The following is a 27,942-nucleotide window of genomic DNA, read 5'->3' as shown; positions in this document are numbered from 1 at the left end:
GTAGGATATCCTACATAAGTTATCTGCTTGAGAGAGGCGCTTGCAAGAGCAGGGGAGATGACTTTTGCCCTTTCCTCCGTCCCTCTACACTCTCCCATGCGCCCCTGCATTCTCCTCCAGAAACCGCAGTGGAGGGCCAAATGGGGTCTGCAGCTCCAGGTAAAAGTCACTAGTAATTTCCCCCCTTCCCCAAGTGAAAAACTAACATAGTTGGTTTGATGTGGTGTTTAAAGTGTTGGACTAGGATTTGGAAGACCCAAATTCAAACCTGCACTCTACTAGGAATCTTGCTGGATGCCCTTATCCCAGTCACACTTTCTTAGCCTGACACACCTCACAGGATTGCAGATAGTCCAGAAGAGGGGAGTCTGAGGGACACTGCCCTGATCTCCTTAAAGAAAGCCAAGATGTTACTTGATGGAAGCAGGAGACGTGACCCCAGCCATTCATTTAAGTCCTCAAAAATATGATCTATCTAAACTTTTTCTCAAATTTCCATACATTTACACATACATGAGAAAAAGCCCAATTCTCCAAAACTTTCCTTCTGGCCCATCCTGTGCTATAGAGCCACGCCTATAATGCAGAACTAACATTCTTGGACTCCACCAAAGGAGAATTGAAAGGCAACGCCAACTCATGGGTTTCACACTACATGAATGAAACCTGCTCAGGTGTTCCATCCCTCCTTCCTCTGTGGTCAGTTAGTGCTTTAGCACAAACTGCAGTTTGACACTATATCCAAACCACCCAATGGGGCTGTTGCCAATCTTTGCTAGATGGGACTAAATCAGAAACATAAAAAGTTCACTAAGAACAGTTATGTTTCAATTCAGAAGTTTTTACCCACTTATAAGGAATATCATTCACAAAGAAATAAATAACTTCCACTGTACCCTTTACACCTTTGAAGGACCCTGCTCACAGTCACAACTATTTGCCCCGGAAGGTGAAAGGGTAAGGGCCTGCCTAGTGTCACGTATGGGCACCTTTCAGGCAGCTGCCAGGGCTCCAAAGACCCAGGAAGGCCCAAAGCTGACTACAATGTGCCCCTGCTGACTCGATACCCTCCAGCAACCTTCCAGCCCCAGTAAGCAGCTGCCTTTCTTTGCTGTGTAGCAGAGGGAGGGAAAGGAAGTGTTCTGTGCTACTGCACACAAAGGAACCCACATCCCCCAAGGGAGGAAGGCCTCATCTCCTCGTCTGGCACTCCCCAACTGAGGGCACCAGGAGCCGGGGCTCTGAGAGTGCAGTCGCTTAGGTGAGTGAGCAGCTGCTCATCTGTCCCTAGCTAACAACTCCCTCTTTCACTCACCCCCCCCCCCGGTGAAGAGTGAGCAGCAAGGGCACCTACGAGAAAGAACCACCATCACTTGCTCCCTCAGTTCCCTCAGAATGAGGGGCTGGGCAGTGCCAGGCAGAGCAGCCCAATCCATCCTGGGTGCATGTGGCCCTGCCAGCAAGGACACCCATAACTCCACCTCTTCCTGTGCTGGGGAGCGCAGGGAAGAAGCAACAGCAGTTTGCCACCAGGAGAAGCTGGCCCAGCATTGCCCTTCCCCTTGCCCTGAGAAAGGCGAACAAGAAGAGGGCAGGCAGTGCCAGCCAACACTCCACCTCTTTTAGAGGGAGCGGAATACTAGATACCCTCAGTTTTTTCAGGCAGAAACGTTCTACCCTTTAAATGGAAGTTGCCAAGTCACAAATTTAAGTATGCAGTTTTTAAAAAATTGGTACGTGGTTAAAATCAGTTTTGTAGATGAGGCCGTGCTCCCCTCGACTCTGCTCAGGCTATGGCTCTACCAACAAACTATTGTTCGCACCTCCACCTCAGAACTGTGATTGAACATACAGCTTCAATCCTGGTTTGGAGCAGAAGCACAAATCATAATTTTTTATACAAAATACAAGGGGAAAGGATGACGTGGCACAATATTTCAGGGATTTCTTGCTATACATCACTTTCTGAAAAATTGGAGAATGCCTAAACTGCTCAGTTGGGGAAAAAATCTAAAATGTTCTAATGCATAAACCAACAAACTTAATTTCTATACATATGCTGATTAGATGTTTATCAGGGCTTTTTTCTGGGAAAAGAGGTGGTAGAACTTAGTGGGTTGCCCTCGGCGAAAATGGTCACGTGGCCGGTGGCCCCACCCCCTGATCTCCAGAGTTTAGATTGCCCTCCGCACCACTTGGCACGGAAGGCAATCTAAACTCCCCTCTGTCTGGAGATCAGGGGGTGGGGCCACCGGCCATGTGACCATTTTCAAGAGGTTCCGGAACTCCGTTCCACCATGTTTCAGCTGAAAAAAAGCCCTGTTTATATATCCCTCCCTCCTCAAACAGTCCTTCAGTCTTTGACCAAATGTTATAACAGAAGCAAGCTTTACTTGTTTTCCTCAGTGACTACCACACTATTTTATTTTATTTTATTTTATTTTAAGAAAATGCATTTCTCCAATAATAAGACATTTCATTTCTACTTTGGTTTTGTAGAAACTGTTATATATTCTGCACAATTTTTACAAGATGAATATTTACTGCTGCGACACATGAATGTACTTACTGGTGAACACCGAGCACTTCCCATTCCTTTCCAACCTCTTGAGGAGCCGCTAGCTTTTGAAGCACGTCTGGACAAACTTCAATAAGTTTGCAAAGAAGTGACCAACCAACCTTTAAAGCAAAAAAACAAAAACCAGAGCTAATTTTCATAATACACGTCAAGCCTCTTAAGTCCTCATTTCAAAGTTTGCCAGCTAGAAAGTTTTTACAATGAACCACATTAACAGCTGAGTTAGTCCAGCTTCACAGGCATACCATTCCACAATTCAGACTCAGAGGAGTTCGCCGTGTTCGTCTGTAGTCGTAAAATAGTAGAGTCCAGTAGCACCTTTAAGACTGACTAACTTTATTGTAGCATAAGCTTTCAAGACCCACAGCTCTCTTCGTCAGATGCATTGTCAGATGCATCTGACGAAGAGAGCTGTGGGTCTCGAAAGCTTATGCTACCATAAAGTTGCATCTGATGAAGAGACTGGCTCTCAAAAGCTTATGCTACAATAAAGTTGCATCTGACAAAGAGAGCTGTGGGTCTCGAAAGCTTATGCTACCATAAAGTTGCATCTGATGAAGAGACTGTGGCTCTCAAAAGCTTATGCTACAATGAAATTGTTTAGTCTTAAAGGTGCTACTGGACTCTTTACAATTCAGACTGACATGCTAGCTTCAGCTTTTTGAACTGGAATACTGCTTTGATTTCTCTGGGCCAGTCTTTGTGTCTGTGTACTATCTGTTATTTCTTTAAAACCCTATCCCACCTTTCAATCCAGTTAGGGCCCTCAAGACAGTGAACAGTTAAAAACATTAAAGCCAATCTATTATAAGCAATTGAAAACACAAACATTAAAACAAAGAGGAAGGAAGATCAGTAAAGGAGTGCCAGATGAAACAAAATAATTCTCCTGTTGGCAGAAGATAAAGTTAGAATGGGACAGTGGACTATCCCTGGGGCAAGAATTTCACAGTTTTGGTGCCATGCCTAAGAAGGCCCTTTCAAGGGTTCCCACACATCTAGCCTCAGAAGATGGGGATACCCAAAGCAAGCCCCCCCACAAATGACTGTAAGTTCATATGGAGCAGGCGGTCCTTAAGGTGTGCTGGTCCCAAGCCATATAGAGCTTTAAAAGTTAACACCAATACCTTCCTTGAGTTGGGCCCAGAAATAAATTGAAAGCAGTGTAGATGAAACAATTGGAAGTGATATGGTCCCTACAACTCATTCCAGTTAACAAAATCACATATAGCGTGTGCACACACGCACACAGGCACTCACAAACACCGTCCTCTCAGCTCTAATTTCTTTCACTCATTGCTAATTTATTTCATTCTCTTAAGCAAAGCTCTACAGTGTGTTCTATAAAATACTGGCAAACATGCATTAAGCTGGAGGGTTTCATTTACTAATATAAGTACTTCACGGATCAGAACCTTCAGAAGAAATTCTGGGATCATTTTGTATTCTGTGAAGTGCACTATAGTAAGTGGTACTTCAATTGCTGAGCAGTGATTCATAATCCACTTAAACACAGACTACCTGCTATAAACTGATTAGCAGCCCATTTTAATGGGTACCTGTAAAGAGTTTCTGCAGCAACAGCATCTGTATCCACAAAATTCAGCCAGCGTCATGTTTCTAGTTGGCTGGCTTCCTGCAGCCTGCAGTGTTTTATAGTGTATGCTGAGCATATCCTTGTTCCATGAACTTCCTGCTCAGCACTGCCTTTAGTCTACCCCCTATGTTACGCTCATATCCATATATGTTAAAGGCTTCAGGCCCTGCCCCATCATATTAACCTATAATGGGGGCCAGAGCTTCTTTTCAGCTGGAACACAGTGGAATGGTGTACCAGCACCATTTGAAAATGGTCACGTGGCCGGTGGCCCCGCCCCCTGATCTCCAGACAGAGGGGAGTTTAGATTGCCCTCCATGTGGCACGGAGGACAATCTAAACTCCCCTCTGTCTGGAGATCAGGGGGCGGGGCCACTGGCCACGTGACCATTTTCGCCGAGGGCAATTTAAACTTTAAAAAACTCCCCCCTTGTTCCAGCTGACCAAAGTGACATCATTGTGTGGTCCTGAGTTCCACCATTGAGTTCCACCACCTCTTTTCCCAGGAAAAAAGCCCTGATGGGGGCTATGCCTTCATCCTCTGTCCAGTTCTTAAAAGGCCATACATTATGCCTTTGCATGGTGCATCTGTAACTGTACCTGTACCAACTGTTGGGGCCAGCACCATCTAGACATGCAGTTTGGGACTCTATCCATGTTTTCACGTGGCACAACAGAAACAACTAATGCAGTAATATGGTAATGTTCTTGCTTACCATATCTATATACTTTGTTTAGTTAACGTCATTTATAGTCTACCTTTCTTGCTGAGACTCAACAAGGATTTCAGATTTAAAACAAAGCAATAAGGGCAGTATACTATATACGACAAACAATGCAATGAAACCAGATTACAAAATGAAGAATAATGCACTGCAAACGATATTACACGGTGAACAATACAATACGCTGCTTAAGATTTCATAAACATTACTTATATCGCATTTCAATCAACCACAATAAATTTTAAGAACATTTTTGGATTTCTGTTCCTGTTGAGCATTGTAAAGCTTTTCTAAATTTATAACATCCTGTAACTGAGATTGGTTTGAGATATGAAGCAAAAAAGGCAAAGGCAATTGATTTAGGTGTGGATAAAATATTACTACTAAGAAATCTTTTAATATTGGCACCGGGCAGCCTTGTGGAGATATTTAGAACTTAAGAAACAACAACGCACGTTTCTTTTTCTTTTGTAATGCATCCATAATTTGGAATATGTTCCATGCTGCCCTTGAAAGATTGGCCAGATTGGTTCAATACTGTTTTTTTTTCTGCTTCTCCACAGTATCATGATATATCTGTACATTTTCTGGAGTTTCCTCAGCTTTTGGCTCTTTCTCAAGCTTGCTTTGCTCCAGTGTTGGAAAAGATCACAGCAAAGGCCTGGATGGTGGCTGTGTGGGTTGGGAAAATTCAGATTTTCCCAACCATATGGTGGCCATTTCCTTCTCTCACCACTGTGACTTTTCCTTTTTCTTTTTTTTTTTTAGAATACAGCACTAGAATATCATTAGAATATCATAGAATATGATCATCATAGAATATCAAGATACTGGTGTAAAAATATGTGTAACAGGTTATCTGAATTCTCAGCATTCATTTTTTTTAAAAAAACTAAGTCTGTAGCCCCTTCCTTTGAGGAGATATAAGGGGAAAGGCATGTCTTCACAACAGAAGGGGCTAGAGACTTACTTTTTAAAAATAAAAGATGGGGATTCCCAGAATTTTTACAACAATATATTCATATAACAATAGTCTAATGCAAATTCTGAAAAAAACCTTGCAAGAGCCCTGGTGACCCAGGGGAGGAAAGGCAGCCACTGCTGGAGGTCTGCGGCAGGGAAATATAGGGAAACCTACCTTGTGGAAGCCCTATTACAGCTGGACTTTATCTGCAGCAGTACCAGCAATGGGGAAACCACACAAGCCTCTCCCTGTGTGGAAACCACCAAAATTGCGCCATGTCCACCACCACTCAATCACATAATGCAGGATGAAGTCAATCATACATACAGGACTTCCCCAATGTTACTTCATCTTTCATAAAATCAGGCTTTGGCTAGTAATTCACCAGTGATATGAGTCATAACTCCTTCCTATATAACGATGTTTAGGACGCACTCACTCAGGGATAATTCACGCATTACAAAAATATTGTGGTCCCCGACAGTACAGAAGCAACTCAAAACCATTCCATTACCAAGAGCAGCCCAGTTCAAATGACAAAGTACATTCAGTTATGAATGTACTTTGCCACGAGTTATGATGACTCACACGCATTTAAGTGGGTGGGTCTTCTCACAGTAAATAGAGAAATGGTGGTCTGGGAAGAGACTGCTCCTTTTTCCATATTTCTGGCTCGGAAACAGGGCTATCCATGTGCATGTGTGATTGCACTTGCGTTACTATGAATTGTAGCCTGCAATGTTCTTTTTCATTTCAATTCAAGCAGCTTTTGTGCCTGTTCCTTCTCCTCTTTACATGTTTAAAAATTACACTTTCGCTAAGATGTGAATCTTGAAGCTTCACTTCTGGAGTGTTTTTTAACCACACAACCACTTATTTTTAAAAACAAATGAGACATAAAATATAGGGAGACTGTCTCACTTCTATATTGCTAGTCTGTATAATAGCAGCAAAACTTAGGTGCTTTGCTTCCAACAACAGGTTCAAAGAAGGTCGGGCAACGAGCTTTGAAAGTTTACTTAGGAGGAGGCCTTAGTGGGTTCTTCTGAGAGCAATGCCCCACAGTGCCAACACAAATTATGCCCCACAGTGCCAACACAACTTAGGCCCAATTCATGCAATCAACAGAATCAAGCAATAAAGCCCCCCCCCCCAATATGTACCTCCTCAGTGGGCAGGCGCCAATTCCCCTCTAAATCCTATATTTACAGAAAATGAGCACACCAAGAGAAAGGATTCTTTAATGCTCCCCCCACCTCAAGGTCAAATTTGCAGCCCCTCCCTATGGGGTATGAAGGTGCAGGGGCCAAGAACGTTACCATTTTCTTTCCAGATTTATATAAACTAGTCCTATCCCCCTCGATATTCAGCAAAGGACTTAAATCCAGACAAGATAGAGGTAATGCTGGTTGGGAAGGCTGATGTTCTAGAGGGATTAAATCTACTCATTCTAGATGAAATAAAGTTGGCTTTTATCAAGCAGGTTAAGAACCTGGGGATGCCCACAGACCCTGCCTTGATTTTTGAAAAGCAGGCTGGCATGATGGCTAGGAACATCTTCTATCATCTAGATCACCAAATCTCGTTACCTAGACTGGCCACACTGATCCACACTTCTGTAACCTCTCTGATTACTTCAATGTGCTCTACTTGGGGCTACCCTCAAAAAATCCCAGAAACTACAACTGGTCCAGAATGCAGCAGACTGACTACTGCCAGGGACTGGCTGCCAAGAACATATATTGCCCATTCTAAAACAGTCTGGTTGCCAGCCTGTTTCCAAGCTCAGTTCAGGGTTCCAGACCTTTAAAGGGTTCCAGACCTTTAAAGCTCTTTATGACTTGGGACCCTCATATTTGAAGAACCATCTCCTTCCATATTTCCCTATGCGCCAGCTTTGTTTTTCAGGCAGCCATCTGCTGGAGATCCCATCTCTCAGAGTGGGCCGTCTGGAGTCAACCAGAGATTCGGCCTTTTCTATTGTAGCCCCCATTCTGTGGAATGGGCTCCCTGAAGAGGTGAGGAAAGCTCCAGCCTTGGAGATCGTTAGGAGGCGCAACAAGGCCTGTCTGTTTGCAAGGGCTTTTGAGGAATTTTAAGTGACAGGCATATTGTAAGGGGAGGAAGGAAAGATTTGGGGATTGTTATATTTTTAACTGTAAATATTTAAAATCTATTATTCTCAGCGGCCTTGAACCACGAAGAAAAGTGGGGCAAAAATGTCTTAATAAATAAATAATGAGTCTGTGGGGCTTCCTCCGGGTGGGGGGGAGGCCCATCTCCGGACACAATGATTGCCAAGCATGAGAGGCAGAACTATAGGGTGTTGCTTTTGGTTTTGAGGCACATGTAGGGATGCCAGGCAGCCAACTGATATCCCCAGAAGGTTCAGAGGTGGAAATGATATTGTGGAATGTGTGATGTTGCATCTAGCTATAGGGTTACCTGGCATGACCTGGCAACCAGCAGAAGATGGGGGAGGGGTGGGACATAGAGGGGAGCCATTGGTGATGGTGTTATGTCACTTCCGGAGAAACTCAGAAGTGACATCACACCTTTCCCAGAATCACGATGGCAAAACCAGGAATTTTCTTGGAATGATGTTACACCATAAGCCTGATGGACATTTTTAAATTTTTGTTGGGAACTAGAGATGGGGGAATCCTCTGCCAGCGGACTGGCAACCAGATCAAGTGGAAACCCCTGATGTGGCATAAGCACATCTGGGGTTTGGCCAGAGAGCAAGCTTGGGACAGCGGCCCTATCAGTGGAAGCCCTCTCGCCACAGCAGGCAAGCACCTGACAGACTCTAGGCATAAGCCTCTCCTGGCACTACAACAGTAAAAAAAGCCAACGCTCGAGGAGGTAAAATGGGGGCAATTTCAAACCCCTTTGTACACGTATCACTGATCAGTAACAGTGTAATATACAACACGATGCTTGCCTGATACAATATAACCACTCATATCATCTGTTTTCCAATTGCATTTACTGGGTTTTAACATAACCTCACCATATAACCAATCACATAGTCCCCTTTCCCATACACAATCTTAGGTGGACTTCAATTGGTTAAGTACACGTTCAAATGTTTGTCGTAGCAATTCCTCCGGTATTGTAAATTCAAGGTCGGAGGTATAGGCGTCGGCGGCGTCAGCTACCAGCTTTGCCGGCTTCTTTCATATTGGCTTTCATCTTGGCTCGTTTCAAGCGTTGTCTTCAACTGGCCAATAATCCCCTTCAACACGCCTTTCTCTTCCTCTGGCTAATAGTTCCTTTCAACACGCCTCACTCCAATCCGGGCTAAAGCGCAATCAATCTCTTACTCAAATCCTGAGACTCTTTGAACATACAGAAATTTCATACCTAAGCAGTAAGTTTTAGTGCTAACTGAAATCACACAGGTGCAGAGTTAGCAAAATAACAAAACAATTTCACAGATACAAAAGGAACAATTAGAACACCCACAGAGCTTTGCAGAGCTGCCGACATGTTCATTTCTCTCAGTGAAAATATCTTCATTTCATTATGCTAGCTACTCACCCACCTCATTTCCATTTTAAACATACAGTTGAGACTCAAAAGTGCTTGAGGTGTGATATTCTTGTTCATTATACGATATTATGCAAATGTAATCTTAAAATAAGAACCCTTTAGATCAGCTGATTTGGAATCACTCAAGTATATTCAGCACAACAAAAATACTGCTGTACGTACAGCAATTTTGTATTAAAGGACTTGTGGTTTCAGATTTCCATAACAAGTTATATCACACAGCAGCTGAAAGTGTAAGGAACTTTTTTTAAAAAGAAAGTTTGCTAAAATACCAAGGCCTGTTCAAAGAACATATGAAGTGAAGAAGTTAACTTTTTCCATTTACTCCGTTTGTAAACTTTTCCAGAGTTGAAGAGTAGTTATTTAGGTCTGAGATAATTTTCTCACTGACATTCTGTCATGCAAAACTTGGAAATACAAATTTAACAGATAATGCTTTTCCTGAAAAAGAGTCCCCTAAAGACAAAAGTTTCACATTTTAAAATTTCTGCTTGTCATGCAGCTTTTAAAGGCACAGGATCCCTGCGGACTGGCAAGGGGAGAGTTTTTGGTTAGGGCTTGTTCAGTTTACAACAGATGAAACTAAATTGCTGCAGGCATGCCACTCTGTGTTCAGAGTATTCCTATTTTCAAGCAATGTTATTTACACTGAGATGACTTCAGAGTGAGCAGCTCCAAAGTTGGAGTTAACTCCCTTTAGAGTATAACCCTTTACAGATTTAGTGGTATAAATCCTAAATTGCTTTAAACAGGACTAATGCTACAATCCTAAACAAAATAGTAAAGAGTCCAGTAGTACGATGGTTGTTGTGGGTTTTCCGGGCTGTATTGCCGTGGTCTTGGCATTGTAGTTCCTGACGTTTCGCCAGCAGCTGTGGCTGGCATCTTCAGAGGTGTAGCACTTCAGAGGTGTAGCAGAGGTGCTACACCTCTGAAGATGCCAGCCACAGCTGCTGGCGAAACGTCAGGAACTACAATGCCAAGACCACGGCAATACAGCCCGGAAAACCCACAACAACCATCGTTCTCCGGCCGTGAAAGCCTTCGACAATACATAGTCCAGTAGTACCTTTAAGACTAACCAACTTTATTGTAGTATAAGCTTTCGAGAACCACAGCTCTCCGTCAGATGCATCTGACCATGACAGCTGTGGTTCTCGAAAGCTTAAGTTACAATAAAGTTGGTTAATCTTAAAGGTGATAGTGGACTCTTTACTATTTTGCAACCACAGACTAACATGGCTAACTTCTCTGGATCTAATCCTAAACAGAGTTACTCCAGTCTAAGCCCACTCTGTTTAGGATAGATCAAGATGGGTAGCAGTGTTTGTAGCAGGAGAAAAGAGCCAGAGTCCAGTAGCACCTATAAGACTAACAAAATTTGTCAGATGAGTTTTCTGTATCTGAAGCTCATACTGTACCGCAAATTTTGTTAGTCTTATAGGTGCTACTAGACTATGTTTAGTATTGTGCTGTAAATCGCCTTCAACAGGACTAACATTGCATCGGATCTCATTGCAAGAAACGCAGGCCTGAGGCGAATTCAGTTCAAATCTTCGCCCCTATTAGAGCATCTCTGGATTTATGGTCCCAACCAGAGCCCCGCCGTTTCTATTTGCAATCCCTGCGACCCTGGAGCTGGCAAATTCGGCTCCGAGCATGTTCAGTTTGTTCAATCCAAAAAAGAAACTAAAACCGGCGGTGCCTTTACCTGTTGCACGTCCGCCACGGGCATGTAAGAGACCAAAACCAGGAGCAAAGGCATGTGAATATTTTTGCCACGGAGTAAGCTGGGACCTGGAAAGAAGAGGGGGTAAAAAAGAAAGGAGGGTATCTTAGAAAACCACCACCTCTGGCCACGTTCCTCGCAATCTGGACGCAGGAACGGGGAGACCTTTGCTCCCCCACAGAAGTCGGCCACGGAAAGTCCGCTTTTACCGCGGGGCGAAGAGGCGAGGGCGAGGAGGTCCTCCAGGATCTGGAGCAGCGTCTCCATTTGCTTGCCTTCCTGGACATTTTCCAGCCGGACGATCAGCTTCTTCAGGGCGGCCTCTTGCCTCTCCTCGTCCTCTCCGTCGCAGCCCAGGCCGCCGCCGCCCGCCTGCTGCCGGCTCATGGCGGCGTCTCACCCTCGCCTGCCCCCGCCCGCCTGCATTTTGCCCGCCCAAACCACAAGCCCGTTAGCCGCCCTCAGCGGCCGCCTCGCTCGCTCAGCCGCCCGCCGTGGGCGGGAAAGGCCTCCATGCTCGAGCGGGCGGCGTAGGACGGGGCGGGAAAGCCGTCCCAGGGCTCGGCGGCTTCGCTTCCCGGGGCTGGGGGAGGCTCAGGCGGCCGCCTCCGCCTCCGAGGAGGGCCTTTTCCCTCACGAGGAGGAGAAACCTCGCAGGGTTGGCGAGTGGGGCAGGTCGCTACGGCAGGGGAAGGAGCGAGGGAGCGGGTGTAGGCCTCGCCCGAGGCGGGAGATAACGAACTGCGGCCGTGCTGGCAAAGGTCGCCTCTGGGCTGGCTTCAGAGCCAGGCGTTTCAGAAAGCAGAGCAGCTGGCTCAGTTAGTCTGTAGTCGCAAAAGAGTAAAGAGCCCAGTAGCATCTTTAACTAACTTGATTGTAGCGCAAGCTTTCGGGAACCACAGTCTTCTTTGTCAGATGCATCTGACTGAGAGGTAGGGTTGCCAGCTCCAAGATGGGAAATTCCTGGAGATCTGGGGGGTGAAACCTGGAGAAAGTAGGGTTTGGGGAGGGAAAGGACCTTGGCATGGCATAATTCCATAGAGTTCACCCTCCAAAGTAGCCATTTTTTTCCAGGGGAACTGATCTCTGTGGCCTGGAGACCAGTTGCAATTCCAGGAGATCTCCAGCCACTACCTGGAGGCTGGCACCCCTACTAAGAGGACTGTGGTTCTCGAAAGCTTATGCAACAATATTTTGAGTTTCTGAAGGGCGTCAACCAGGATCGCCTCAGATGTTGCGCCCTCTCAGATTTGTTAGAAGAGGTCACCTCGTCACCTCAATTCTTATTTTTAAAATGATTGATTTAGGGGGATCCTGCCATTGCCCTGGGTAATAATGTTGAGAATATATTTTATTTTATGTCATTTATAGTCTGCCTTTCTCAGAGCTTCGACTGCAGTGCTGCAGCTTATCACTTTGCACCACTGGGCTCCATACAGTATCAAGGAAGTGTCTATAAACAATGCCAAAGGGTAAAATAAATACAAGTTTACAAAGACATAGTATTAGCAAGAATCCAGTACAGAGCTGAAGACATGCTGAAACAGAACATAATCATGAATATAGTGACTAACGTTTGGCAACTGGCCAGGATTTTATCCTGCTGGCTGCAACACTCAAAATAGTATGGTTTTTTTTGCTCAAAAGGGAAGTCACAGTTTCTATACATTTGCACCCTTCTCCAAAGTGATGCAGAAAGCAACTAATTTGCATTCCGGTATCGATACCAAACTGTAGTATAAGTACCACCAATAGTCGATAAGCCTGATCATCTAAATGAGGAGGTCATGTAAGGAAAGCATTTTCCCCTGCCATTACTCCAGTCTTGCTTGCTAGTCAGACCTTTTTATTTCACTTAATTATATGCAATTACCAGAACTCAGTTTAGCTGGACAATGAGCAAATTCAGTAAAGCAAACAATGAAAACATTATATAGTAGACTGACCAAAGTTACTGGGGCTCTCTACTTAGAGTTCTCTGGTAGAAATAGGAATAAAGCATAAATGTATTTAAATATATTTATCTTAGACCTGTTCAAGGGTTTTTTTAAAAATTTGTTTGGGGAATATATACGCCCCCAGTCTTGCTTGAGGTGGCTTGCAAGTAAAAAACACTATCACAAAAACATTTTTTAAAACACCAGTATAAAAAAGGCCATTAAAAATAAGCCACAGGAATTAAAACAGCATAACAAAAGAACACCCTTGAAATTAGATGAGAAGCAGACCATAAGACAGCTAAAAAGATTTTTTTAAACCCATAGTTAAAAGCCTGGGTAAAAAAAAATTAAAATATTTTATATCTTGCTTTTCTCCTGATCAATAGGACTCAAAGCAACTTACATCAAATTTAAAAACAGATACAAATGCATATCAAAAGAAAAACAGATAAAGAGGAGCAAGCCACAGCCTCCACTCATGGGCAGAGATGGGCATGATCCGCATTACGATCGAAAAAAACCCACGATAATGGCGACTGTGCGATCATGACCTGATGGATCGTTGTCATCCACAGCGAACGATCCAGCGATTGGGAGGGGCCTGGATTGGGGCATCCGGGCTCGGATCGGGGATCCAGACACTCAGGCGCCAGCAATCTGTTCCCCTGGCAACAGAGCCAGGGGAATGCCTGAGCTCTGTTTGCCCTCCTTCTGTCACCCTGGAAACCCAAATGGAAGCCCAGCTTTCCATGATCAGCAGGGCTTCCTTCCAACCACGGAGCAGCAAAGCAGTCACAAGTTGGGAGAAGACACCCAGGGGAGGGAGGGGGAAGGGGTGTTCTGTAGCCATGGGCACTCCAATCTCATCCCTGCAAACCCTGATAGGCAACTCTGACGGCCAAACACAAACACAGATGCTGCCAGCATCACCCACCATTCCTGTATCACTGGGAACAGCGGGGCGCCCCTCCGCTTTTGCCTCCACAATCCATGGATCGGGAACGGGAGATGCTCGGTGCGGATCGTTAATTTGGGATTGTCGCCGGCACCGATCCACGATCAGCTTGATCGTTAATTTTTTTTTGGATCGTGCCCATGTCTACTCATGGGCCACCAAACGTACATTGGAAAAGCTCTGCTTTATAGAGGCACTGAAATCTGTGCAAGGTTAGGACCTTCCTCACAGCCTCAATAAGCTCATTCTACAGCATGGGGCAGAGGGGGCATCAAGAAAGCCCAAGCAACAGTTGTTCTTACTGACCTGAGTGGTGGTCCAATAACTGGAACTGCCATGCTGGGAATGTATGATTTATGTTAATGAAAAATTCTAATTTCCCTAGTCTGATTTATTAAATTGAACAAATTGATATTTAGAGACTTAGTCGAGACAGGTGTTTGTCAGTAGAAATAAAAGGAGAAGTGTTTGTCAAGGGAAAAAATAGCCCTGTGAATAAAAGGAAAATACAATTTATGCCCCGGTCTTCAAAATTGCTGCTGCTGCTTGTTGCTGAAATCAGATTCCTTACAGAGGACTGAAATGTAATCAATGTAAAACCATTTTTTAAAATAGGGGATTCTCAGAGGAGTCAAAGATCCAGAGGAGTTAGCCGTGTTAGTCTGTAGTAGCAAAATCAACAAGAGTCCAGTAGCACCTTTAAGACTAACCAATTTTATTGTAGCATAAGCTTTCGAGAATCAAGTTCTCTTCGTCAGATGCATGATACAAACTGGTCAAATACAGAAGAGGAGGGTGGAGAGGGGAGAGAAGGGGACATATATCAGAAGGGGACAGGATGCAATTAGCGGGGAGGCAACCAAAACATTCCTTTGCTAGTAAACGTAAACATCTCCTTTTGGTGTGGAGTCAGTTTGCCTTGTTAGTTTGCAGCAGTAAAAGCATCCCATTCCCATGTAGTATAAGCCTTCGATAACCACAGCTCTCCCTGCCAGATGCATCTGACAAAGAGAACTGTGGTCCCCGAAAGCCCACACCAGGCGCCACTGGGCTCCCCCAGACCACGCCGCTGTAAAGGAAATCTGTTACCTGTGATAATGTGATAACCATTCATAGTCTCTATTCAGTCCCAGCTTGACAGAGTCAAATTTGCATATGAATTCCAATTCAGCAGCCTCCCGTTGGATTTTGTTTTTGAAAGGTTTCTGTTGGACCACAGCGACCTTTAAGTCTTTGGTGGAATGTCCTGGTAGATTGAAGTGTTCTCCCACTGGTTTTTGGACGTTTCCATTTCTAATGTCAGATTTGTGTCCATTTATTCTTTTGCGTAGAGGTTGGCTGGTTTGTCCAATGTACAGAGCACAAGGACATTGTTGGCACATGAGGGCATATATCAGATTGGAGGATGAGCAGCTGTAAGAGCCAGAGACAGTGTAGTTGATGCCATTGGGTCCTGTAATTGTATTCCCTGGGTAGATATAGGGGCAGAGCTGGCATCTGGGTCTGTTGCAGGGCCTGGTACCTGTGCTGGTGACTCTGCTGGCCGATTCATGATTGTGTGTGAGAAGTTGTTTAAGGTTGGGGGGCTGTCTGTAGGCAAGGAAAGGTCTTCCACCCAGGGCTTCTGAGAGAGAGGTATCATTTTCCAGGATGGGTTGTAGCTCACTGATGATACGTTGGATAGGTTTGAGCTGGGAGCTATAGGTGACCACCAGTGGTGTTCTGTTGTTAGTTCCTTTAGGTTTGTCCTGGAGCAGACTGTTTCTGGGTACTAGTCTGGCCCTGTTGATTTGTTTCTTCACTTCATTTGGTGGGTACTGTAGTCTCAAAAATGCTTGTTGTAAATTGTAGTAACGACACGAGACAAGGTCTGGATGCAAAGTCTGTCCCTCCAAAGATGGAGGCGAGAGTTTTATTAGCTCGTATTCAGGAAGTCCCGGATGCCCAAATATGGTTAAAGCAACAGTTACAAGTTACACATTCCATTCTCAGCCAACTAAGCAAACTATGCTGTGATCAGACTTTTGTCTTATCTAGGAAGTATAACGGAAAGAAAGGTACATCATGAGCCTCTGAGCATAGGAGAATGTTACTTAGAGTGTATGGGAATGTTGTGCTCTGTGAATGGTGAGAGACTTATTGTTACACATTTAAACTACTCCCTGAGTCTTCCCGTGTGGCATGCCAACTGACCAGGAGATCAGGAATGTAGAAATGTAAAGAGCAATTAATGGAGGCTGTGTGGCATGCCTACTCCGGCCTACAGTAAATCTCTTAAGTGTGAGTCTCGGTCGAGAGCATTGGAGCAGATACGGTTGTAACGTAAGGCTTGGCTGTAGACAATAGACCGAGTGGTATGTTTAGGGTGGTAGCTGGAGGCATGTAGATATGAGTATCGGTCTGTTGATTTCCGGTACAAGGTGGTATTTATTCGTCCATTATGTAGTTGTTACGTTATGTTACAACCGTATCTGCTCCAGTGCTCTCGACTGAGACTCACACTTAAGAGATTTACAACAAGCATTTTTGGGACTACAGTACCCACCAAATGAAGTGAAGAAACAAATTAACAGGGCCAGACTAGTACCCAGAAACAGTCTGCTCCAGGACAAACCTAAAGGAACTAACAACAGAACACCACTGGTTGTCACCTATAGCTTCCAGCTCAAACCCATCCAACGTATCATCAGTGAGCTACAACCCATCCTGGAAAATGATACCTCTCTCTCAGAAGCCCTGGGTGGAAGACCTTTCCTTGCCTACAGACAGCCCCCCAATCTTAAACGACTTCTCACTTACAATCATGAATCGGCCAGCAGAGTCACCAGCACAGGTACCAGGCCCTGCAACAGACCCAGATGCCAGCTCTGCCCCTATATCTACCCGGGGAATACAATTACAGGACCCAATGGCATCAACTACACTGTCTCTGGCTCTCACAGCTGCTCATCCTCCAATCTGATATATGCCCTCATGTGCCAACAATGTCCTTGTGCTCTGTACATTGGACAAACCAGCCAACCTCTACGCAAAAGAATAAATGGACACAAATCTGACATTAGAAATGGAAACGTCCAAAAACCAGTGGGAGAACACTTCAATCTACCAGGACATTCCACCAAAGACTTAAAGGTCGCTGTGGTCCAACAGAAACCTTTCAAAAACAAAATCCAACGGGAGGCTGCTGAATTGGAATTCATATGCAAATTTGACTCTGTCAAGCTGGGACTGAATAGAGACTATGAATGGTTATCACATTATCACAGGTAACAGATTTCCTTTACAGCGGCGTGGTCTGGGGGAGCCCAGTGACGCCTGGTGTGGGCTTTCGGGGACCACAGTTCTCTTTGTCAGATGCATCTGGCAGGGAGAGCTGTGGTTATGGAGGGCTTATACTACATAGAAATTGGATGCTTTTACTGCTGCAAACTAACACGGCAAACTGACTCCACACCAAAAGGAGATGTTTACGTTTACTAGCAAAGGAATGTTTTGGTTGTCTCCCCGCTAATTGCATCCTGTCCCCTTCTGATATATGTCCCCTTCTCTCCCATCTCCACCCTCCTCTTCTGTATTTGACCAGTTTGTATCATGCATCTGACGAAGAGAACTTGATTCTCGAAAGCTTATGCTACAACAAAATTGGTTAGTCTTAAAGGTGCTACTGGACTCTTTCTGATTTTTCAGAGGAGTCAGGAAACTATAGGCTGGTTAGTCTGCAATCTGTTCCAGGTAAACTGGTGGAGTGGAATATCACCAGAGGTTCTACAAAGAGATGTATGTACCAATTGTTAGAATACTTTGAGAGTGTCGAAGAATTCCTATGAAACATGTAGATCGGGTGATCTGGTAGATATTATATACTTTCAAAATGCTTTTTTTTGTTAAAGGCTACTGAGTAAACTTAGCAACTATAGGTAAGGCATGTCCTGTTATGGATCAATAACTGGTTACAGAACATGAAGCAAAAGGTAAATGGGCAGTTCTTACAACAGAGGGAAATAATTGGTGGATCTGACTGTGAAGCCACACAAGTTGGCCGTTTCCACACTACTCACCTTCATGCGGAACACTGCAGAATGTCGCAAAAAACCCGCGGAAGATAGCATCTTCTCATGTGAGTTTTGTGCGATGTCGCGCAAAACTCTCACGAGAAGACGCTATCTTCTGCGTTTTTTTCGTGACGTTCCACAGCATTCCACATGAAGGTGAGTAGTGTGGAAACGGCTGTTGTCATCTGAATGTCATGTCTAAAATATGCTCCTACTCTATCCACAGCAGCAATTCAGGATAGTAGGTAAGATGATGATTGGAATTTTCTGTGATATCCCATAATATACCAGAATTCTGCTAGGTGCTTTTGCTGGCAAGAATGCCAAATCCAAAATGAAATTGGTATTGAATGTCTGAGCCATCAATCATATTGATCACACTGTATAATCTGCCTTGAGTTTCAGTGAAAAAGGTGGACTACAAATAAAGTGATAAATTAATAAATAAATATTGGGTCATTGTAAGGAGGAGTGAAGAACACATGTCTAGGCTTGCCAACCTCCCGATAATGCCTGGAGATCTCTCAGAATTACAAGTGATTACAGGGCTTTTTTTCAGCTGGAATACGGTGGAACGGAGTTCCGGAACCTCTTGAAAATGGTCACATGGCTGGTGGCCCCGCCCCCTGATGGTGGCACGGAGGGCAATCTCAACTCCCCTCTGTCTGGAGATCAGGGGGCGGGGCCACCAGCCATGTGACCATTTTCTCCAAGGGCAACCCACTGAGTTCCACCACCTCTTTTCCCAGAAAAAAAGCCCTGGTTCCAATTCATTCCAATGGTGCTTGTGCAAGGGAACTTCTTGGAGGACTGTGCCTTAAGTGTACCTAGGACTACAGCCTTAAAATTTTCTTATTCCTTGGCACCCATGACTAGGGTATAACTTTCTGTAAACCTGGGATAACCTCCAGGTTTTCACAAAAATGTGAAAAATTTTAAAAAGGAGTGGGGGCAGATTCACAGATTCGCTGTACTGGGGTGGAGAGGCAGAAAATCGGTGATTGGTCAGGATGGGAAAGGGAAGGAAAACAGATGACTGTGCAGATTGGAGCGGCAGGAAGAAAATGAGCGATTGATTTGTAGTGGCAGGTTGGAGAAGGGGGAGGAAAACAGGCGGGATCAGATGGGCAAGAGGGCCCAAACAAAGGTAATATTTCCCTTCCCGTTTTTAGTTCTCGGTGTTGCCTGCCTTGCCTTTCAAAGAGACTTGTTTGGTAATGGGCTGTCTGATTTTTGTCCAAAGCAGTCGTATTCCCAAGTCATGAATCTACCATATAATATCTTGTGGGGAGAAGGCTGGAATTCCTTTTCAGCCAAAAACGGTTAATGAATTTTTAAAGGGCTGGCGTCTGTAAACAGTGTTGCATAAGCAAGAGAGAAGTGGGGCACTTTTGCTTCTGTCCTCACATATTTAAAAGACTCCAAACACAAAGAAACTATTGTTTTTGTTTTACAAGAGGAGCCCACAAACTGTGACTAAATTTCCGAAGAGACATTCTAGGGGTTTTTTTTTTTTTTTTTGGTCTGAGTCCTGGCTGGAAGACAAAAATAAGGCTACAGCATTTCGTTTTCAGGCAGCTATAACATCGATGGTTGTTGTGGGTTTTCCGGGCTGTATTGCCGTGGTCTTGGCATTGTAGTTCCTGACGTTTCGCCAGCAGCTGCTGGCGAAACGTCAGGAACTACAATGCCAAGACCACGGCAATACAGCCCGGAAAACCCACAACAACCATCGTTCTCCGGCTGTGAAAGCCTTCGACAATACAGCTATAACATCGTCCCCCCTTTTTGACTTAAACTACTTAAATGGCACTAGAGGCATTTTAAAATTAAAGAATAACAAAATATTTTATTTAACATAGAGGGGAAAGGTCAGGTGAAATCAGGGTTGAAATTTTCTGAGGTTACTCAGTACAGATAACTCTGAGGTAAAATTAGTACATACACAAGACATAAGGTCTAATGTTTCAGATTAATGAGAGTTTCCTATGCTCTTCACAGTTACTTAAATCTTTATGTTGAGAGGCTTTTGTTCCAGTGTTTCCCTAAACACTGTAGTACACTTTATTTGAGTATTCTCGGTCTCTTCTTGGTTTCCAGAAGGCCGATGCCCTCTTTCCAGTACCCAAACTCTTGAAACACCAGTTCTTGTCTTCAGTTTTTAACTGACTCTGAAGGTCTCCAAAGGCAGTTTATAACCACACCCAACCAGGGATCTCTTCACTCTTCAGAGCTACCTCCCTGTTTAACTGGGTAGGGAAATTCTCCTCTCGTTAGAAGATCTATCCCCTTTCCTTGGCCTGAATGGGAATCTGTACCTACTTCCCAAACTTCCTTGCCCAGTTCTTCTGTTTGTGCTAAACTGCTCTCAGTCTGGGCTGAATCTCAAAACTGATAGTACTCAACTCCTCTCAGCTAAGACTGAAATTAGACCCCTTTCTCCCCAGCATCCAGTTCAGACATCTTTTCTCTGTTCAGCTCATGCTACCCAATCAGATTCCTCGGAGTAGCCTGCCACTCAAGACTAGAGATGGGCATGAACAGCAATACGAACAAAAAAAAGCCACGAACAGCCCAATCTACTGTTCGCAAACAAGCTGTTCGTGAGGCCCCATTCTAAACGAACAGGTGGTCGTTGCAAGCCTCGTTCATTGCTGTTTGTCAAGCCAGACAGTCTGGCACCTGCAATCAATTCCCTTGGCAACTTAGGCAGGGATTGTCTGAACTGTGTCTGAACTCCTGCTGTTGCCCTGGAAACCCCAATCTAAGCCCAATTTAGCTTGATAGGCAGGTCTTCCTTTCAAGTGTGGTGCTCCAAATTTGTTACAAGGGAGCAAAGAGCAGGGGGGAGGGGGGCTTCCAGCTCTGGCTTAGAGCCTCGCTACAAGTGACATTTTACACGTGAAGGGCACTTGATCATTTTCGCAAGTCTTTCTGGGAACTGAAGTCCCTCTCCCCCACCCCTTTTCCTTCTGTTCCTTCCCCTCTCTGTTAGAATGGCTGCCTGAAGAGACAGAGAAAGCCTACGGCAACAGCAGCGTTTGCAAATCGTCTTGCTGGGGGGTGGGGGATGCTCTGAAGAAAGCTGACATGTCGGTGAAGTCCTAGTGTCCTTCCCCTCTCTGTTAGAACTGTTAGAATCGCTGCCTGAAAAGTCAGAGAAAGCCTGCGGCAACATCATCTTTTGCAAATCGTTCCTCCAGTCACAAGCCCGCTCTCAACGATCTTTGGGGGCGGGCAGCTGCAACTTTCTCAGCTTTCTCCAGAGCATTCCCACCCCCCTCCCCAAGCAAGATGATTTGCAAAAGCTGCTGTTGCCGTAGGCTTTCTCTGTCTCTTCAGGCAGCCATTCTAACAGAGAGGGGAAGGAACAGAAGGAAAAGGGGTGGGGGAGAGGGACTTCAGTTCCCAGAAAGACTTGCGAAAATGATCAAGTGCCCTTCACGTGTAAAATGTCACTTGTAGCGAGGCTCTCAGTTTGCAGACAGTGGAGAGGGGGAAGAGAGTTGCTGTTGGCATTTTGATAGAGAGAGTGCATTGGAGCTTGAATTTTCTTTGTGTGTGGTGGGATAGGGATCTACCCCTTCAAGTTCCAGGGCTGCTGCCAGGCTCTGGGCCAAGCTATTATTTATTATTGGTACCTTTCCTGCTGCCTGCTCAGGTAAGGCTTCTGGGAGTGGTGCGGTAGGGATCTACCCCTTCAAGTTCCAGGGCTGCTGCCAGGTTCTGAGGCCAAGCTATTATTTATTATTGGTACCTTTCCTGCTGCCTGCTCAGGTCAGGTTTCTGGGAGTGGTGCAGTAGGGATCTTGACCAAACTTGGATGATGGCTGGAGGAGAGCCTGCTGGCCCCCACGAACAGCCTACCACAAACATGTTCATGAACAGGGCCATGTTCGTGGTTGTTCGTGAGTCCCTGTTAGTGGATGGCAAAGAACAACAAACATCATGTTCGGGGTTTTTTTTTTCTGTTCATGCCCATCTCTACTCAAGACTCTCTGTTTCTGTGAAGCATTAACCCATCACAGTCCTCCAGCTGTTTGTATAGGACTTCTAAGCTTTTAAAAGTGCAGTCCATCACAGCAGCCATTTGCACTAAGCAAGTGAAACAGATGCTACTAATACTGTCATCTAGACTGTTGGGACCACAGGAACACAGAGTCCTCTTTTTCTGGGAGAATTCCTATGTAGTGTGGTCTGATAGATATCTGCAGCATGAGGCGAGATGCCAAACATGTTTGCATTGCAAAAGTTAAACTAGGAACAATTGAAGTTTGGTATAGCATCTTTACTCCAGGTGATTTTTCCTTTTGACATTTAGAAGGGATGATTTTTTTGATAATGCATGATGTTACGTCACCTTAGGAATATATTAAGTTTTGTAAATGGCATTTGCTTTTGCCAACTATTCTACAAGTCACCCAGGAGAATAAAAATCAGATAGTTCTATACCTGAACTGAATGCAGCCGTGCCAATTTCTGTCAGATGCTCTCATAAATAGGCTCCTTATTTTGAATCAAAACTTGATCGAATTTGTAGAGTTCTAACCCAGCAAGAGAAATCTGAATTTGAAAACATGTCAGTCATTCTTTGCATGGGATGGTGGCAAGGAAAATCCACCATTCCCTACCCTCTTCAAGAGCACTCCTATATTGCTCATACATTTCTTAAGTTTGGTGCTTTCAGCCTTGATACCACATATCGTATTCCTACAAATGGACCTTGAGTTTGTTTGGAGGTTCCAGCAGGGGAGCGCAGCTATCGTATACCCTTGACCGAAGAACGGTACACTCCTTCTATCTGGGATGGTCGCCCTCTTCCACCGAGCGCGCAGCTTCTGGAGGGACGCACATGGAGCGGTGAGTGGGGAAGGGGACACCCGCCTAGCCAGCCAGATCAGCCGAATCAACCCTGGCGATCAATGGGGTGACAGATGTCGCAGCCAGATCGGCCTCACATTTATATTATTCATTTGAGAGTACAGACAACCAATTCAATGCCTTTCCTTTCATTAACAGGCGATCAAAATTGCTTCCAGCCAAGCAACAGTTTAGCAAAGTACTGAACCTATGAAGCTCAGTAGTCCATGACTAAGGTGACGGATGTTTGCAGGTCTTCGATTTGTACATGTTTTCTAGGGATGTATATTCAGAAAACAACAAAATCGAGGCTGAACAAGCCCTGTTTGTCAACCTAAGAAGATAATCTAAATTAATTTTTTACTTGCAGTGTTTTTTTTCCTGGCACAGCAACAGTGTCTGCAGTTGTTCTCTGTTTTCAGTTCTCATTTCATCACACCATCTCTAAGGCTCCGGCTCCGGCTCCTGGGAGCCGCTAGGGGTAGGGGGAAAATATCAATCCAGCAGATATGTCTCTGACAGGAATGCCATCTATCCAGGATTCTTAGCCCACATTTGCACCACATAGTGTTACCTGTGATTAATATTGCAGTAAACAGTGTTTTTGCCAGTTATGTTGCTGGCTTTCTAGCTTGAAGGTGTCTCTCATTCTGTATGAGCTAGAGTACTATTTTCCTGAACTATTCCGGGTATTGTGCGTTAACTGGATTGCAGGAACAAGAACATTATTTGCTTGTACCCACTAAGAGAAGGTGGCACATGGGGTAGAGGACAGAATCATTGACTTCCCCCAGGCTGCCGTCCAGTAACTTCAGGGAAAGACACAGACTTTGCTTGTATTCTGTGTGGTGGTTGTGTAAAGTATGTACTTTTTGTATGATCTGTAACAGTGAATTCACATGAGTCCTGTTTAAAGTTGATATTTTTATTGGAATTGCACTAAGTTTATGGCAGTAGGGGTTCTCAAATCCTTGATTTTTGCAGCTTTGGAAGAACTTCATTTAAAACAGTACATTCTTGATAAAGTGGTCTTGAAATGCGGATGTGAGCCGGCACCTCATAGAGCAGAGCTGGGAGGATGGTTTCTTCTTACTCTGTGGAAATATTAAAGGAAGGATTTTACCACCGAAATATTTGCTACAAAAGCACTTATGGACTTACCTCTGCCATGTGATGGGTGAGAGCTGAGCCAGGTGGACGGTTTCTCTCTCTGTTCTTTTGAAGGAACGGCGTAGACATAATTACTAATTTTTTCCGGCAATTCTGATTATTGTATGACTTGTGTATTTATCTTTGTATGGTATTATTTGAGAAAGTTTGAATATAGAAGCTGATTCATTTATTTGTACATATCTATTGCACTCGGTCACTTTACTATAAAGACTCCTTCTGTATTTTGTATAACATTGAGCTGGAATTTTGGCGTTAATAATGTTTGCTATGGGAATTTAACTTGTTGGCTTATGAGTGGGTCACAGTGGGCTTTTGTCCCCTCTTTTTTGATGCATTCTCTGTAAGGCAAAAGGTCTTCTGTGCTGCTGTGGGGAGCCAGCCAGTATTCCTGTCCTCCATTCTCCACGCACCACCTCCACTCATGATAGAAAGCTGACCTTTGCAAAGCAGAGGCTAGGGCTTTCACTCTCTAACATCCTCTTAAAAATACACAAACATTGAGACAAGAGAACGGTCAGATTTCCCTGTGTGAGAGGATCTTCTTCTCTAAAAGCAACCCTGGGGTTACTTGATTATGCATGAATCCCCTGTTCACATATAAAGCAGAGCCGCCGCCGCCGCCCCCCTCCTCAAATCAGAGTGTGTAGATGAAGGAAGGCAAATTCTGTTCTCCCTCCCTCTGAATGCCGGAAGCGTTTTTTTCCTTCTAGTTTGCTCTGGAAGTAAGAATCTTAATGGCAAGAACAGGGATGCTTTATCCTCTCTGCCACAGTGTGAAAGGCAGGATTCCTTTTGTGAGAATTCCTGAGAATTTCATGTCTGTTGGTGAGGAGAAGAAAAGTTTGCAAGGTATAAATGTATTTCCTTTCAGACAAATTAGGGTTGTCAGGTCCCCTTACCCTCCAGGCGGGAGGTGGGAGACCTGGGTTTGCCCTTGCGTGCGCACGTGCTCCCAGCCTGCGCAATGATGTCACGTCCAGGAAGTGATGTCATCGCACAGGCCATGTTCCACCCTTGAGACCACTCCTGCACTCCCCAGGGGGAGCACATCCAGGGAAGCGCATTCCCCTGCCTTTTCGCCTGCCAGCCAGGTAAGCGGGGGTGGGGGTGGAGGGTGGGAGCAGGGAATCCCCCGCCACCAGTGGGGGATTGAGAAGCCTAAGACAAATGCAAATATCACCCAAATACTAGAACAACTACAAACACGTAATCTCGATTTTTTGAATGAAACATACAAACGCAGATCAAATTTCTGTGCATAATCTAATATGTATAGCTGTCAAGAGCAGTGCCATGGTGGCCAGCCTGACAGCACTGCACTCCACCCTTTCCAGGCCAAGTCTGAGCAGGAAGACAGGTGTTGCCATTGTGGAGAGTGCACTGCTTACCTGACACACAATATCCCAAATTAAAAGACCTTGAGAGGGGAGCCAGGAGGTGCTGACAACGGGGAATAGAGCCCACTTGGATTTCAGGACCCCCTTCTTTCTCCAAAGAAAGAGCTGCAACCTACAAAGTCCTTCCAGCTGAGGTGGGTAACTGGAGAACAACTGCTACACACCCGTTGTCAACAGCAGCTCCTGAAGACAAGTGTGTACCCCAGGAGTCCTAGGAAGAAAGCCTAATGTGAAGCAACACAGGTTTCTCTTTTCCCACTTGGACTACAGAAGCTTCTTTGCACAGCCACCAAAGAGGAAGAGGAAGGGAGGAAGAGGAGGTCTCTATCTCTCGGTTGGTTCTTGGCTTCCCCACGGCATGTCTCCCGCAGGGAGATCACTGGCCAACTGGCATTCTGGGGGCTCTCTCCCTCTCTCCATTCTCTAAGGTCATTGATGTGCAACCTCTTCCTATGCTGGTGGTGTAGGGTTGCCAAGTCCCCCAACCTCTCCAATGGGTAATTAGAGGGCTGGCACCTTATTGCTTTCCCCATCACGCACGCACTCCTAGCCTACACAGTGACCGTCTGGGAAGTGATGTAATCACATGGGTCATGTGCTGCCCTGGGAGCGCTCCCACACTCCCCAGGGGGCCAAATAGGGCCTGATTCAGCCTGATTCAGGCCCAAATCAGCCCAAATTTGGGCCTCTGCAGAGCACGGTGCTCCACAGTGGCCCAATTCAGGCCCAATTTGGTCCAAATCCAGGCCAGAATCAGGCTGCTGCAGAGCGTGGAAGTTCTCCCACACTCCGCAGTGGCCTGATTAGGACTGAATCCAGCCCAAACCTGGCCAAATCTGATCCAATTCCAGCGGAAAGCAGCCCAAATTGGGCCATCGTGGCACATGGGAGTGTGCTGCACTGTCTGGGAGTGCACGGTGCCGCCTGGGAGTGTGCCACGGGAGGCACGTTTTCCCCCTGCCAGCCAGGTAAGTGGGGGTTGGGAGTGGAGGGTGGGAGCAGGGGATCCCCCCGCCCCCGGCAGGGGACTGGCATCCCTGTAGTGGCTGGGTCCACGCTGTACCTCATATGACAAAGGGCTCACAACCCAGGCCACCAGAAATGGTCCCTGCCAGGGGTCACTGTGGCCTTGGGATAAGACATGATAGCTCACCAGAACGGATCTGTGGCCATGTCACTCTGTCATACAGCTGCTTCTGTGCCTGCTGAGCCACATGGAGATTTTGCCCAGCCACCCTCCAAGCCTTTTTTACCATTAATATATCCCTAGGATACACCCTAGGATATAATAATGGTAAAAAAGGTACGAGTCAGTATATTTAAGTATATTTTAGATGCACAAAATAGAGAAAATTCAGTATAGGCCAATAATACAATTATTCCTTGCCTGCAAAAACATTGGAAACAATTTTAAAGTGTTGATTAAAAAACTACTGAGGGGATTTTATAAAACTACAGCGAGAACTTTTATTCATGTCTTACTTTGGAGTGACACCTAGTGTATGAGGACTGCAATATTTTTAAATGATTGCAGCTCTAGGTCATGGTAGTTTCTGTCCATTTTAATATACCAGTAAATCTGGCTTGAATTCTGTGAGTTTATACACTCCAAGAAATCCCTCCAAGGCTGATTCAAGATGCTCCATGTGGGTAAACAGAACTCTCCCACCCAGTGGCACCCCGTGTGGTGCAGTGGCTAGAGTGACAGACTGGGATGTGGGCAAGCTCGGTTCAATTCCCTACTCTGCCATAAGTCTGACGTCAGAAACTACAACATTCAAAAATCAGTGGGAGGACATTTTAACCTTCCAGGACATTCAGTTGCGGACCTAAAAGTAGCAGTTTTCCTGCAGGGGAATTTCAAAGGGAGATTAGAAAGAGAGACTGCTGAATCGCAGCTGACGACGAAGCTCAAGACAATGCATCCAGCTGGATTGAATCAAGATCTAGGCTTCCTGTCTCATTACCAATGCTGATTTCTCCACACCCATTACTCCTCTGCATACCCCACCCTATCCAATCATGCCTGCCATTGTCATTCACCGGTTACTATCATTCGACATCTGAAATCACTCCATTCTCCAAGATATAAGGACAGATGGACTCACATTCTAGCTGTATCTGAAGAAGGGAGCTGTGACTCACAAAAGCTCATAATCTACCACAAATTTTGTTAGTCTTATAGGTGCTACTGAACTCTTGCTCTCTTCTACCACTCTGCCATGGAAGCTAGCTGGGTAGCCTTGGGCCAGTCACATACTCTTAGCCTAACCTACCTCCCAGGGTTGTTGTGGGGGCGGGGAGAATGAAGGAGAGGAGAATGTTGTAAGCTGCTTTGGGTCCCATTGGGGAGAAAGGTGGGCCATTAATGAGGCAAAATTTAAAAATGAATAAAATCCAAGTATTCTGTCCTATGC

The 27,942-nt window shown here is 45.1% G+C and overlaps 1 protein-coding gene across 2 annotated transcripts in view; it reads right to left on the bottom strand.

Moving 5' to 3' along the window:
- The window catches only part of LRRK2 (leucine rich repeat kinase 2), a 129,391-nt gene extending 117,667 nt beyond the window's left edge, over positions 1-11,724 (bottom strand). Inside the window, exons 1-3 of one of the 2 annotated variants that reach the window (XR_008597615.1) lie at positions 11,358-11,724; positions 11,131-11,216; positions 2,570-2,679 (exon numbers count right to left, since the gene is read on the bottom strand). Coding sequence is in view for 1 of the 2 variants with exons in the window: in XM_054988034.1 (XP_054844009.1) it covers positions 2,570-2,679; positions 11,131-11,216; positions 11,358-11,535 (374 nt within the window). In the remaining variant the exon portion in view is untranslated. The remainder of the gene's footprint in view (positions 1-2,569; positions 2,680-11,130; positions 11,217-11,357) is intronic. The other variant, XM_054988034.1, reaches the window with a different exon arrangement.
- Positions 11,725-27,942: the final 16,218 nt, after the last annotated feature.

The sequence above is a fragment of the Eublepharis macularius genome, chromosome 9 (assembly GCF_028583425.1).
Source record: "Eublepharis macularius isolate TG4126 chromosome 9, MPM_Emac_v1.0, whole genome shotgun sequence".
Classification (NCBI taxonomy): Eukaryota; Metazoa; Chordata; class Lepidosauria; order Squamata; family Eublepharidae; genus Eublepharis; species Eublepharis macularius.
Note: the sequence above shows the minus strand (reverse complement) of the source record. Positions and strands in the feature narration are given on the sequence as shown.